Source organism: Eleutherodactylus coqui, chromosome 8 (genome assembly GCF_035609145.1).
Source record: "Eleutherodactylus coqui strain aEleCoq1 chromosome 8, aEleCoq1.hap1, whole genome shotgun sequence".
Taxonomy (NCBI): domain Eukaryota; kingdom Metazoa; phylum Chordata; class Amphibia; order Anura; family Eleutherodactylidae; genus Eleutherodactylus; species Eleutherodactylus coqui.
Window position 1 is genome coordinate 74,916,079 of NC_089844.1, and position 15,744 is coordinate 74,931,822.

At 45.0% G+C, this 15,744-nt stretch overlaps 1 protein-coding gene across 1 annotated transcript in view; it reads right to left on the reverse strand.

The window, feature by feature from the left end:
* Positions 1 to 532: 532 nt before the first annotated feature.
* Positions 533 to 15,744, reverse strand: part of PDK1 (pyruvate dehydrogenase kinase 1) — a 34,353-nt gene continuing 19,141 nt past the window's right edge. The window contains exons 7-11 of the mRNA XM_066575848.1: positions 15,183 to 15,259; positions 13,257 to 13,355; positions 10,076 to 10,186; positions 6,887 to 7,000; positions 533 to 5,101 (exon numbers count right to left, since the gene is read on the reverse strand). Of these exons, the coding sequence (XP_066431945.1) occupies positions 4,961 to 5,101; positions 6,887 to 7,000; positions 10,076 to 10,186; positions 13,257 to 13,355; positions 15,183 to 15,259 (542 nt within the window). The 3' untranslated portion in view covers positions 533 to 4,960. The remainder of the gene's footprint in view (positions 5,102 to 6,886; positions 7,001 to 10,075; positions 10,187 to 13,256; positions 13,356 to 15,182; positions 15,260 to 15,744) is intronic.

Genomic DNA, 15,744 nt, shown 5'->3' on the forward strand with positions numbered 1-15,744 from the left:
CAGCCTGCAGTCCCTATCACAAATGATGGATTTCATGCTCACCTGAAATCCATCGTTCAGCAGAAAAGCAAGCGAGGGTAGGATTTAGCCAGATTGTGAGCGATAATCACTGTGTCTAAATGGGCCTTTAAATGGTAATCCGCAGTGAGCACTCACTTTAACAATAGTAGTGTGAACAGAGTCCCTTCACCATTTTTGCTATTGTGGTATGAGTAATATTACTGACCATAATTTTTTTTTCCCATTTTTCCCTGCAGCCCCTCCCCCAGGCTTAATGGGGTTAAGTTGGGAAGGGGTCATAAACAAAAGTTTATAAAAATGCATATTTAGAGCACATATGCAGTACTGTACATGTTACAGAAAGCTCTGTAGGAACACTCCCACAATATAACACATACAGGATTTATATGTGCTGGTGAAGCAGTTTACAGCACTTACCACTGCTAATGCCTCCTGTGTGAAAGAGGTCCACGCCACAAAATTAGCTGGGATTATTTTTAAAAAATTTGTAAAAAGAAACAGCAAAAAAAAATCTGGTGGATTTGTTGCCTTTATTTGCCAACAAAGGCGAAAGAAATATTTTTACTAAAAAAGGCACACAAAAAAAAATAAAAATTAATGGGAACCAGTCAGCAGGTAGGAGCAACATAAACTCAGTTCTGGTGCCTATACAGCAGGTTCCCTGAAGTCCAGGGAGGTATTTCTTATACTTACCAGACTCCCTGATCCAGCACTGTCACCCCTGAAAGCCATCGTGGATCGTGCAGTCGGCCCGTTGGCTGCACACTACATGCGCACTCCTGTCGAGTGTGTGTGCAGGCAGCGATCCGGCTGAACGATCCACGCTGATTTTGGGGGGGGTGACGGTGCTGGATCGCGGAGTCTGGTAAGTATAAAAAAAAAAAACTCCCCGGACTCCAAGGGATCTGTCGTATGAGCACCATAACTTAGTTTATGGTGCTCATAGCGGTTGACCGTTTCCTTTTAAACAAGGCGTATTTTCACTTAACAAATGCAAAGAAAGCATCAAACTGAAACAGAGGCACAATCCTGAGGGAGATGAATGTAAAAAGGCAAAGATCCCAAATAATCCAACCTTACTACACAATACAGTGATTATTATAAAGAAAACTTTATTTAATCTGTAAAAAAAAAAAAGCTATCTTTTTTTTTAAATTATAGGCGCACATGTTAAAACAACAAAGGCAGCGGTAGTTACCCATCATGTGCCTCTGCGGTCCTCTAGGACTGCTGGAGCCACTCAAGAGGTTGCAGTGGTCAGATGCCATTCTTCTGGCATCACTGTTCAGATACTGGGAGCCATGATGCCAGGAGACCAGAATCGGACCACTGCACTCTGATTGGTCCTAGTGGTCAGGTGGTAGCTGCTATACAACTAAGACTGCAGGGCTGCAGTTCCAGATTGCGGGGGCAGAAGACAGGCAAGTACCCCCTGCTTTGTTACTTTTACGCATGCACCTATCACTAAAGGGTTGTCCACTTGGAAACTACTGATGGTCTTCCACTGCAAAAATCAGCTCACTCCACAAACATATCAGCCTGGTTACTAGCTGATTGGCAGGGGTTCCAGAAGGCAGATCCAACCAATGAACTATTGCTGGCATATCTTGAGTATAGGCTACCAGTAGTTTACAAGCGGCCAACCCAGTTAAAAAAAAAAAATCTAACCCCTTAAAGGGCACATTCACATTTGATGCCCAGCAAGGCTTTGTGTAAAAAATAATCATAATTATGTAAATGGGATACATACAGCTTGGACAACTCCTACATTGGTGATTGGGTAACAATCTATTCAATAACATAAATAGGCGCTCGCAATTATTGCAGCTGTGAAGCAAGCCCCAAGCTTCAGCGAGGAGCGGCTCAGCCACACGGACTCCGCTACCCCACAGGGCGTTTATCTACAATACTGCACCGCAGAGCCAGAGCGTTCGCTTAGACGGGTTTGTTAAACTCTTCAGATAATGGATCCCACGCAGTAACAACGTTTAAGCACCTTTTCTTAGAACAGACATTTCTTTGTTAATCCTCCTGGAAATGTATGGATACATTAAAGGGGTTGTGCCAAGTTATAAACTTATCCACAGGATAGGGAATAACTTTAGGATCATGGAAGGGGGTGGGCCCCACCAATCCCGAGACTGGACATTGAGTCAGTCCACAAGTCAATAGAGTGGAAGTTACTCAGGAGCTTCAGCACCATCCCTGAAGTGTATGGAGCAGTAGTGTGCTGTTGTGATCTCCACTCCAGTTACTCAAGGACCAACCGGACCCCCATTCTCGGGATCGGTGGGGGCATAGCAGTCGGACCCCCCACCGATCATAAAGTTATCCCCTATCCTTTATAACTTGGCACAACCCCTTTAAAGAACCAGGAGTTACCTACCATACACAGTATGAGTGAAGTGGATGAAGAAAAAAAAAAGAAAACGGGAAGCGGAGTGATGGGCGGGACCAGAAACCAAAGTCAAGTACTAAGAGGAAGAAACCAATTGTAGGTGCTGCCGGCCTAGGCTGGTAGACCTAAAAGGTGGTGGTAGTGTCAAAGTGCGTTGTAGTGAGAACGGAGTATGACACTGCCCTACATGTTCAGGTGCACGAATACTCAGCGTATATGCATACACAAAAAAAGAATGCAGATATGCCCATGGAAACTGCACAAATATACAGTGAATAAGCAGGTTTCCTGCATATACATGCCTGCCCATTCACTTCAATGGCCTACTGGGGCAGTCAAAGCGGTATTTCCATCTCCGCTCTTCATGGCCAAGATGGGAAAACCTGGCGCTCCGTCTCGAACATCTATAAAAAAAAGTTGAGCGCTTTAGCAGAGAACCATTTCCATAGGTCTCATTGAAGTGAATGGGAGCAACAGGGAAACAGTTCTTGGCTCTTTCCATAAGGCTTCGGGCCGAGTGGCCAGTATCCATAGCAGCAGTTTCCCATCTCAGCTATGAAAATCCAAGATGGAAACACCCCTTTAATTCTATGACCACTACAGGTTGTAGGTTGCGCCAGCCAGCCCCCTAGTGTTTTTCTCTGTTTTCACTCCTTTCCAAACACAAATGACACGGCCAGCACTGATTGGACAATATCTAAAAGAATATGTAGAGGCACCGCCCATTGACAAGGGAATGGTAACATATAGTCAACAATTTATTTGTATATTTCCAGGAGGACTAACAGAGGAATGGGACACTGCAGAATTCTAAAACAAGATGCTTCTGAAGTGTTCATATTTTATAGAGAATCCAAGTATTATGTCAGGAAATCTGAAAGGTGGTCTTTAGTTTTTACCACAGTGAATTTGATGCATGAATGGTGCACACTGAAAAATACTAATTACATTACTGAGAACAATGATAATGTAACCTCTTGGGCTCTACAGTACAGCGAGAAAAAAGCCGAAGTCAAAGTGAGTCTTACCTTATGCGGCACAAATTAAGCATCTTGCTTCATTCAATAATTAATTGTTTGGATAGTTCTTAAACGAAATATATACAAAACATCACAAAAATATCTATAGAGAAACAGATTTAAAAAAAAAAAAGGCATTTTGAGAAATTTGAAAACAAAAACACACCTTTGTTGGTGAAAAAACCTTGAAAATATTCTGCAGATAAATCAGACTTCTGAAAGCACAAAGTTAAATAGGTTGAAAGAAAGTGTCACCCTGACCGCTAAAATTCAGCATTGTGGCCCATAAAAAGTATCGCTAAGGTTAAACTTAGCCTCACAGCACACCGAATAATAAAATACAGACAGAAAACATACAGAATATGCTAATTGCTTCGACTTAAAATGCTGGTTTTCATGAAAGAGCATTTCACCTAACAAAAAAAAAAAAATCCCAAATATGTGACCTCCAGTTTTTTGTCATGGGACCGAAGAGTGGAGCATCTATTACTAAACGTCATTCTTTTTTGTCAATGTTCCTCTGATCCGCTGGTTTGGGATCCAGTTTTTTGAGCATCCAAGATGGCACACTGTGCACTGCTCTCTGACTGGCCAGGACTGATCACATGAGTAGGTATAGGGCATTGGTAGATTAACACCACCAATTCACTGTGGGGATTAGGTAGTCTAAAAACTGTATTGGCCATATTGGACAGCTGAAAATGGGACTTAAAGGGGAGTCAGCATAGAAGACGCAACAGTGAGTAAATACAACTGCTCCCTCAGGGCCCAGGACAAAATTCTGTCCCAAATACAGAGAGTCACTTTATAAAGAGCTCCAGTATCCGCTTTGCATAATCCTGTTTCAATAGATGGGTTCCCTAAAAATAAACGGATCACTGGATATCGCGGTTCGAGAATCCCCAGCGATCAGCTGTGCAACAGAACCTAGCAGCAAGTGTTCAATTCCCCTGCAGCGCCAAATAAAAAGCATTACATGCTGCTCACTGGCACCATGTAATACCCAATTTCTCCAGCAGTGGCCGCAGTAGGAGAAATGGAGGTAAAAAGGAGGTGGAGCAACCCCATGGGGGTGTATGTAAGAGAAATGGACAGCTGCCTTCAGTAGTAACAGTGAGTGTTGGGTGCTTTAGCTGCTGGAACGGATCCATATTTAGAATGGAACCACTTTACCGGGTAGTTTTTTTTATACTAGGGGAAATGCTCTCTCACACCAGCCATAGTCTGGCACGGCTTTACACTTATCAGCTTATCTCTTATATATTAGCTTATGAGGCATGAGAATATATGTATATACAAGTCCTGTTCATGGACACAGAATATCGATGTCATTACTTCCCTCCCATGAGCAGTCGGACACACCGTGCAGAATACAATGTGTTATAACTGGATAGAGGGGGTTAAGCCTGTGCAATACATTTCATCACAGAATGCACTCGGAATAATGCATAAAAAGTGCAAACCGCACAACGAAACGGTGAGCGACAAGCCGGGTCCAAGACGTGCTGAAACCGAGGGCGGCTCAGCTGCTGCGGAATGTGGTCATGTCCTTAGGTTCACTGCTCGGCACACACCAGTCGTCAGCTTCATGGTTGGTCTTGTAATGTTTCCATGCGGACTTGTTATACACAGGGAGCCTCTCTATTGATTCTGTAGATAAAGCCTGGTGATGCAGGCAAAAGATACAGAAAAAATAAAATAATTAATTTGCATAGCACCAACTTATTCCACAGTGTTTTCAGGTAATTTATTACCCCCCACCAAGCTGGGTGCTCATTTAACAGACATCGGAAGGATGGAAGGCAGAGTCAACCTTGAGTCAGCTACCTGAACCACGCGGAGATTGAACTCGCAACCTTCAGGTTGTGAGCAAGAGCTTAGGACTGTATTTCTGCTGCCTTAGTACTCTGCGCCATACGGGACTCTATGGGATTTATGATCGCAGTCAGAAAGTGGAATAGTTTAAAGATATTAAAAGTTGTCTGGGAAATGGGGGGGGGGGGAAAAAGGAAATCGTGAAAAACCCAGAATATACAGTATTTTTAATAGATACCTGTATTGCTTTAGTCATTTCTATCGTCTCGCTTGGTCTAGAGGATAATCATTGGCCAATAAAAATGGCCATTAAAACACAGAAGCCTTCCTGCCAGGACGGGTTGCGTCAGGACTGAGAGCCGAGTACGCACCTAAGGCTCTCCTTACTACTCTGACCATCCTGCACTTGTAACCCCTCTGAAAGAGAAAAGTAACAGTAACAAGTGTGGCTATCACAGCTCAGATAACATCTCAGCTATATCTGTGAGTCAGAAATGGGGCTTTTATACCCTCGGGCTGCAATTGCCAGCCTTGCCGCTTCTCGCATGCTGTTAGTCCTGTGGCCAATGTGTCTACTGTGTCTTCTTGGTGCTCTCCGCCTCTTCACATGCGAGTAAAAAGCTCCATTCCTCCTGCTGACAGAGAGGTTATCTCGGCAACGGTAACAATACATACTACTGTCGATTGTCAGCGGGGTTACTACTGCATGGAATGACTACTGATGGGCAGAGTAACAAGGAAACTTAGATAGGTGCTCAGCTCTCTATCCTGACATTAGCGACCTTAACAGGACGGGTTCTGTGTTTAGGGGCCATTTTCATTCCCCAAACATGAATCCCTAGGCAAAAAGAGAATGAAAGCTATTCAGGTATCTCTTTACTCTGCTGTATACATTGAGTTTTTCACTTTTATCTTTTTTTCTATATTTCTCAGCCAACCCCTTTAAATTTAACAATTAAAAAAAATGAGCAACATCTTAATTCCAAATGAGTTAGAAAAGTAGAAATTTTTGAACCTAAAAGTGAATCTATAACATTTAAGTGAGTTATACGCATAAAAGCGACACTACGAGCTCCGCAATACTAAACAACGTTTTAAAGCCTATTTAGACACAACAATTATCACTCAAAAGCCGTCTTTTGAGCGATAATTGTTCTGTCTAACTGTACTGACATTGTGCAGTTTTCGTTATCCTGTCGCTCATCGTTGTCTTTCAGCATGCTATAACAGCTGGGCTCTCCGTGCAGAAGACAAGTGGAGACACCCCGCTTGTCTTCTGCATTCTCCGCTCCGAGCGCTCGGCTGTATGACAGCTGGGGGTTTGAAGCAAAGAACAGCTGGATGCAGAAGACAAGCGGGGACACCTTGCTTGTCTTCTGCATCCTCCGCTCGGAGCGCAAGGTGATGACTCCTCTTGAGCGATCATCTTGCGCTGTAAATGACACAACGATGATCATTTAAAAGCGATTATCGTTGTGTCTAAAGATACAGCAAGTCAATTAGCACTTGTTTAACTGCATTAACATATTTCAGTTATCAGGCTTGATCGTTTGTTAACCCCTCCCATACAGTTTCCATTATTGTAGTTTACCAGCAATTGGTAGCCCACACAAGCTTTCATATCTTTCCGTACCTTGATGTATATAACAGCATCAGTCCCATATCCTTCCAAAGAATACAACTTCAGATCCCCTTGAAAGTAGCGTGCATACAGTCTGGATATAGGCAAGCCATAGCCGAACCCCGCCTGCGTGGCACATGGAAGGAGCAAAAATTACAACTCATTGGGTTTTATGTAATACTAGGTGATTGTATACCCGTGTGTTGCATGGCGATTTTATGATAAACGGTCCTGGAATATACAAAGTGGCCACAAAAATGAGGCCAGCACCGCACTCTTATGAAAGCTGTCCAAAAGAAAATCTGTTACCCATAGCAACCAATTACAGCGCAGCTTTCATTTTACCTCAGCAGTATAAGGCCAGTCTCACATGACCGGATTTGAATTGTGGAATCCGCGATTGTCAGACGTGTGGATGATCCGTGGTATTCCGCATCCATTACAAGAATAGAACGTTCACGTGAGCGGACAGTGATTCTGATTTCCGGAAATAAAGTCGCAGCATGTTCTATTCTTATGTTGATTCTGCACAGTCGGATTCCACTGAAGTCAATGGAAGCTGTGCGACCCGCAGCCCATCTGCAATTGACATCGCGAATTGGTTGCGAGTACCCGCGTCGTTGCCTAGCGGTGGCGCGGGTATAGGATAGGTATGCGCGGATGCCGGCCTGGGACAGAGGCGGATTCCGTTGCAGGTTCCTGCATGCAGAATCCAACCCATCTATGCGAGACCAGCCTTAGAAATAGCAACCAATCACAGCCCAGCTTTTATTTTACTTCAGTAGTATAAGAAGTGGCAACCAATCACAGCGCAGCTTTCATTTTACCTCAGCAGCGTAAGGAATGTAAGCTCAGCTGTGATTGGTTGCTATTAGCAACAAAAATTACAGCGTAAGTCATCAAGTTTTCGATTTTTAATTCCGCCAGTATTTGTTACCTGGTGCTGAAAAACGCTCATGCAGAATTTCACTCGAAATCGGACCAGAACCATGGATTTGTATAGGTCACAAACAAACAGATTTTGTATGTGTTATATAATGTGTCCCAGATAGTCCCAAACATGTTCTATTGGTGATAGATCTGCTGACCAGGCGGTGTAGTGCAGATATATCTGTTACCCCCTTGTGTTTGCGGCCGAGCATTAGCCTGCTGGGAAATGCCTCTTGGAAGCCACCATGAGAGGAACACATGTGGCTGCAGGATGTCCTGAACATATCGCTGAGCTGCCATTGTCCCTCGTACCACTACTAGGGGTGACCGACTGTTGTATGCAATCGCCCCCCAGACATCACACCAGCAGTGGGGGCAGTGTGCCGCTGCACAGCAGAGGCAGGATTGAGGCGTTTATCCCAAGGTCTACAGATACAAACACAGCTGTGATCAGTGCCCAAACTAAACCTGGATTCATCACTGAAGACAACCCGGTGCTACAACCCGTAGCGTCCAGTTGTGTCGTTCACATCACTGCAAACAAAGGCAATGGTGGGAGTCAAAGGCAGTGCACAAAATGGGTGGGCTACATGATACCAAATGTCCTTCCACCAAACAAATGGAAACAGTTCTGATAACACAGGGGTGTAACAATGGCGCCACCAGTCTCTGGATGGCGAACAATGAAACAGTTGGAGCTGCTCGTGCTTGTTGGATGAGATGTTCCTCTCTACTGGTGGTCTGTGGAGGGTGTCCTGAGCCTGGTTGCCTTAGGTGCCCTCACATATTCACTGGTCCCAACATCTCCTAACAGTCTGGTCAGAACAGTCCAGATAGCAAGCAATTTGTAGATATGACCATCCAGCTTCTCGCATTCCACTAACGCCCCTCTCAAACTCTGTTAACTGGGCAAAATCTCTTGGATTGCGTCATAGAGGCGTCTAGTGACCAACAAGCTCCACACAAGCGGATAAAGAGGTCACTACACATAAGGAGCCTTCGAGAGCCTTTTTATAGGCCAAGTAGGGGGAACCACTTTTAGGACCTCAGGTGCCAAGACCATTCATGTAATCACACCACAACTGTCATCATTTGTATATCTGCTTGAGATGTAACTGCATGCCGAGCTTTTAAGGAAAATGACAACAACTTGTAGGGGATGGATTTTTTTTTTGACAAGAGTATATATAAACCGTCACATGCAGAAACTGCCCACACATCTGCGTATATAGTGTGGGCCAGAAAGGGTTAACAAAAACAGGTCTAGGAGATCTTCAGGGCATCTTCATACAGGATGGATTTGCTGCGGAATGTCCACAGTGGACAGTATACAGCAGATCCGCAACTTCAAGTCTACATCAAAACCCGTACCACTTGGTGCAGATTTTGACCTGGTTTTTAACATGGATTTTGGTGCAGAATTCACCCGTCATTGAGGAGAGGTCGATTTCGCAGAGTAAACGGCCATAAAATTGACGTGCTGCAGATTTAATTTCTGCACTGCATGTCGATTTCTGCAGTGTGTAGATGAGATTTTGAAAATCTCATCCACTTTACTGCTACTGTAAATGCAGTGCATTTTCTGCCATGCTTGAACATGGCCTTATAAGGCTGCCTGTCCACGGGCGGGTTTTCATTGCGTTCCCCGCAGCCATAATCCGGTCCATGAGCGGAGAACCATTGCGATTCTCCGTTCGCAGTGGCAAATCGCAGCATGCTGTGATAGGCTGACGGCAGAGATCCGCCTGCCATCTCCTGCTCCTGGGCGGCGGTATCCCGCGGCGGAGATCCGCCACAGGATACCGCTGCGCCTGTGGACGGGCAGCCTTAGAAATGCTATTGGAAACTGTAATTCAGTATTTAGGTTTTCCCAACTGAAGTGATCGTTGGAAAAATACTGCTTTTGAACGTATTTAGGCCGGCCCATTGATTTCAATGGTCTTCTACAGTGCGTAATACACACCAAGATAGAACATGCCACGTATACGCTCAAGTGAACAAACCCACTGAAATATGCTTGTGTGAATGAGTCCTTAGTCAATGGGGCTCATCAGTCGCCATCTGTATGATAGATCCAACACAACACAAGGGCTTCCACAATAAAAGGAAGTCCTGATGTGAATATGGTCTAACCTACACCAATTCATTCAGCTTCATAAACTCTGCCCACCATTTTTATGGCGTGGCCCTGAACTGTGGGATGTTCCTAAGCCATAAGAATGCACTTACCGTATTTGTTATAGACAACTTGTTGTGAAGCCATGGACTTACCAGCGGTGTGGCACGAGAAGTCTCCATTTTAGGAAGAGGAGCAGTAGAATACATGTAGTTGAACAGCCTATCAATTTTCCTGAGGGGCACTCCGCCGCCACGATCACTCAGCTGTAAGGTAGCATGAAGCAATGGTTAGTTTGAGGATTAGGGTAAATTCGGATGTGGATGTGTGGTGTGGATTCTGCAGTACAATACATGTGGATGGGGTATTTAAAAACAGCATCAACATGTAGCAAAAATATGGGCACGGTGCCGATTTTCACCAACAATTTCACACCTTCAACGTATAGGAGTAAATCAGAGGTGAATCCACAGCACAAGTCACAGGAAATCCGGAACACGGCGGCCACTTCCATAGACTCCTGTGGGAGCTGCCGTAAAAGGGAGGTGGGAGGGAATTTAGCAGCGGCTCTGCTAAACTCCCTCCCCTTCTCCGCCCCTTGCCAGCAAAGAGTGGGAGTTTAGCACTAGCTCTTGCCCCATCCCATGCCCTGCCTTTGCCGACAGCGAGCAAGTAGTGCCTTAGCCAAGTATCACCCCGCTCGTCTCTAAATATTCAGGGGCCGGCGCCGGTGAAAGGGGAGTTGCGGCGGGGATGAGGGGGAAGGGGCATTGCCTTTAGCGAGTACCTGCCCACTCAAGACCGAAGGTTCAGGTGCCGGCACGGGGGAGCGGTGAGTAGCGGCTGTCAGCAGGACGGAGCAGGAAGGGGGGGGGGGTGGAGAGGGAGAGAGAGATCCCCTCCGTTCCGCCCCGCTCTCCCCCGCAGCTCCCTGCCCGCCGCCGGCACCCGAACCTTCTGTCTCGAGCGGGCAGGTACTCGCTAAAGGCAATGCTCGCTCGAGCAATTGCCTTTAGCGAGTATACTCGCTCATCTCTAGTCTGAACCTATCTTTGGCCGGAACACGGCGGCCACTCCCATAGACTCCTATGGGAGCTGCCGTAAAAGGGAGGTGGGAGGGAATTTAGCAGCGGCTCTGCTAAACTCCCTCCCCTCCCCTTTTCCGCCCCTTGCCGGCAAAGAGTGGGAGTTTAGCACTAGCTCCCGCCCCATCCCATGCCCTGCAAAGGGCGGAAAAGGGGAGAGAGTTTAGTAGAGCCTAACTCACTCTCTTCCTCCGCCCGACGGTATCCCGGGCTGTAGCATAATATGCACCAGAGCCCCAGCCATCTGCATAGGCGAAAAAACGAGAAATGCAGCTGTGACTTGGTCACGGCTGCCCCTCGTTCATGCGATTTTCGGCCGTGCTACGGCCAAAAATCACAGCGCCCATGCGAAGGAGCCCTTACGTTGAAGATAGTTCTTAGTTACATTGTCTGTATGGGGTTGTTGTCTGGAGGCAAAAAAAATTGGGGACCAATCAGATGCCTTCCTCAAAGTATTGCATGATGGATAAGTATCTGCCCGTATTTCTCAGCATTGAAGACACCATTAATCCTGTACCTGCTGGCTCGTCCCTGAAGATTCAGGGGGGGGGGGGGGGGGGGCTGCAGAGGGGATCGGGAGAGAGAGAGAGATCTCTCTTACTCTGGACCCTGCTCATCTCCGCCGCCCTCCCCCAAATCTTCAGGGGCGAGCCAGCAGGTACCCAAAAAAGGGAATGCTCTCTCAAGTAAATGGCCTTAACGAGTATGCTCCCTCATCTCTAATCATTATCACCTGTTTGGTAAAATTGGTTAATCATACACCTGACTACAATCCTACAAAATCTCTGACTGTGTGCAAGTGTACTTAAAAGAACTGACGCGCATTTGAAGGCAAAGTGGTCACACTATATATTGATTTGGTTTACATTTCTATTTTTGTTCATTCAATTTGCATTTTGTTAATTGATGAAAATAAACGATTAACCCTTTCCAATCCAATTTGTATCCTGGTTTTCCTAGGGGGCTCACTCTTTTTCTGCCGTTATATAATGGCGCTATCTGCTGGCTAAAGCCAGTACTGCATGAGGTGACACGTTGGCTAGGCTCTGACAGCAGAGAGGCTGGCAATATACAGTAAGAGAACCTCGACGGACGTCTTCCAACATCGGAGCTGTACAGCCTTAAATCCTAATGTCTTCATATGTCAGACAGTGGATTGGAGAGGGTTAAAGGAGTTGTCCAGTCACTTTAATAGGAGCGTTGCAGTTCCATTGTAGTCATGGCATTTGTTATGATAGCTGCTGTCAGCAGAAGTCAAGTGACCACTGCAGCATCACCGCTCGTTCTCCTAGAATTTGGCACTCACATTCTAAGTGCCATGATGCCAGGAGTTCGGGAACAGGACGCTGCAGCGGTAACCTGACGACCAGTGATGACAGCTATCACAACAAACGTCGGGCCCACAGCTGGGCTGCAGCACTGGATCCCAGTGACGGCATATGGGTAACTACTGCCAAGTTTATCTTACTACAGCCCAACTAACTGGACAACCCCTGTAACACTTCTATTTTTGAAAGCATTCTTAATTTTCAGCAATTTTTCCACACTTGCGTAAAACTTTTGCACAGTACTGTATAATAAAAATGTGCTACCCAATATATGTTCTGTATCAGTTCTTCATGGTTTTTCAAGACCTCTGCTTGCAGTCATTAATTAAAAATTTTCATAACTTACTTCCTAAAGACCAAAATCACTTAAGGCCATGCAAGACTGACGCAGGTGCACTGCTCTAAAGTATTACATCACTAACAGATTTTTATCTGCTGGAAGTATATAATGAAGATTCCAATTCAAAGTCTGCAAGCAGAGGTCTTGAAAGTTATGAGGAAGGGATACACAGACTATATAACAAAATTGTAATTGCTGAAACTGGAATATACTTTTAAAGATAATTCTCTAGGAAGGCGTGTAATCCAGAATGAAAAGCTTCCATCTCCGGTCAGTCTTTAACCCCTTCCCTGCACTACCATGGGCAGATAGGACTTAGCACACTGTACCATATATTTACGGTAATGTGATGCCATCGGCAGCAGGTCTCCATTGTATAGCACAGCAGGCATCGTTGTTTAAGCCCTTAGATCCTGTAGACTATAGCAGATGTGATGTATAGGGACTTTGTCAAACATGCAGTAATGAGGTACTGATGGGTTATCATGGCTTGGCTATAGTGTCCACCAAAAACAATGATAAACTGACACCAACATATTCGTTTTCCTACAGGTGGATGGTGCATGAATACAACAGTACATACCTTGACTGTTAAGTCTTCACTTCCCAGAGATACTCTCACTTTGACAGGAGGATAAACGCCTTTATCTGCATGAAATTCCATGGTGGCACGCATCGCATTCTAAGCGGCAAAAGGATAAAAAAAAATAAATAAATCAAAGTCATGTAGCTACTTATCAGTTATGTAGGAATGCTTATTTATAAAAGTGCAGTACTAACCCTCTTAACATAATGCATCACATGTCCTAAAAAGTTTTGATAGGTCATAGGGATATGTTAAAAGTTCTGATCGCTGGGGCTTCGGCCGCCGAGATTCGCACCGATCACTAAAAAGAGCCATCTAAAGTGCTCATCCGAGGGCTGTCCCTGCTCGCTAGCTGAAGAGTAGTCCATAGACTTTCTATTGGGCCAGAAAATCAGAATACAAAATTGCAATCTTCAGCTATTTGGGGCAGTTGGGACTGAGAACAAGAAAGAACCAGAAGTTCTATGCATGCGTTCATTTTTTTCTATTTCCTCCTAGCAGGTGTCCATATATCTTTGCTAAGACTGAAAGGATCCGTCTGCTTTTGATAATCTTTTTTGTTAGCACAGTCCCCGACGATAAATTGACCTGGGCTCCCAACGATCAGACCTGCAGTAGAACCCAGAAACAAAGATCTCAAGGCCTGCACTCTTTGTAGTTGTCCTTCTTTCTGGCTGGTCGATGGGGTTCCTGAAGCCACTTTCACACAGCAATATTTTGTCAGTACTTTGCTTCTGTATTTGTAAGCCCAAGAGTGAGTCCCATAAACAAAAGGGTACAAGTCTTTCTATTTTACTTTACCCTCTGCTGGTTCCATTCTTGATTTTGGCTCAAAAATACTGAGCAGAATACTGCAGTGTGAATGGGACAACAACCTCTATTACCCCAGATTTCACCAACAGGGATTTTGAAAATGGGTTTTCTAAACCAGACAACCCATTTAAAGGGAACCGGTCATGTATTTTATGCTGCACGCACTGAGGAAAGACTCAAGTAGAGACAGACAAGCCGATTCCATGGGGCAATGTTTTGTGGTGTCTGAGCACTTACATAGTGAAGTTACTGCGCTTGGCAAGAGGTCAGTCCAGCTTATTCATGAAGCAATGCTAATCCTAGCCACCCGCCATGATTGACACTTTTCTCAGCATGCAGTGCAACACCGAGAAGACTGTCAATCATGGCGGGATTGGTGGCACATTATCAATAAGCTGGACTGATCTTTCACCGAATGCTGCAGTAAATACTCGGAGACACTAAAGAACACTGATCCATACATAAGGGTGGCTAAAGGGAACCTGTCAGATATGTTATGTTGCCCTCACTGACGACAGCATAAAGCGTCGCTGTGATTGAGGTGTCTGTCATAACCTTTACGCTTTCCTCCGTGAGGGCGACATAAAGTATAGGACAGGTTCCTTTTAAAATGTAACTAAAGGTTTTAAAAACTTGTAATATGTTACAGTGACATCCTGGAAGCGTTGAGTAGTGGAGGTCAGGATGCCGATACCCCACCAATCACTAAAACGAACAGGCAGAAGCAGTGACCTGAGCACTGTGTCTGTTTCCATCACTGCTCGGAGTGGTGTATGGGCTCCATAGAAATACTACGGAGTCCATGCACCATTCACGATGACAGACGAACAGGCATAGCACTCAGAAGAGCGCTAATGCCCATTTGTTTTAGTAACCACTAGGGGTCTCAGCACCTGTATCGCCACCGATCAAAACTTCTGACATCACATTATGACGTCAGGAGTAAAAATGTGTCATAGTGGAGGAATTACCTCCCACCAATGTAATGAACTGATGCACATTATGGAGCCATATTACACAAAGCAAATAAAAGTTAAACAAACTATAGACTGGGCAGAAAGAGGTTTAAAAGTGCTCCTGATCATTAAGATGTCGGAATAGATCACACACCTTGAACAGCTCAAACACCATATGGTACAGATGAGACGGGACATACACCACCTGAATCGGCTGTCCTGGATTCTGTGCTGGGATATGAATACAATAAAATGGACACAGTCAGGCAGCAACATCTACAACTTGGATGAAATTGTATTTGAATGGATAGTCATAAATGTGAAGAAAATGGCCTGCAATGTTGTGCTCTGATGAACAGACAACCATATTTTGTTAGAAGGATTCCTTGACAATTAGCTGATCCCAAGTTGTCCCTGAGCTGGAACCCAAATAATCAGTGGTAGAACACTTCAGCACTGAATGTGCATTCAGCTTCCCTGCAGCGCCACTACAGGGGGAGTGAAGTATTACACTGTGCTCACTAAAATCAGTGGTCAGTTTGTAAAATGTAGAATCCTCCATTGAGAAGCTTTGTTGCTACTTTTTACTTTGGCTAGTATATTAGTGGTTTTAGTAGGATATGTCCCTCTTAAAGAATTTTAAGTTGTGGGGAAACCCCTTTAACAACCCCACTCAGTCCTTCCTGGTTGCTTCTGAATTGGACATGTGACTGCTG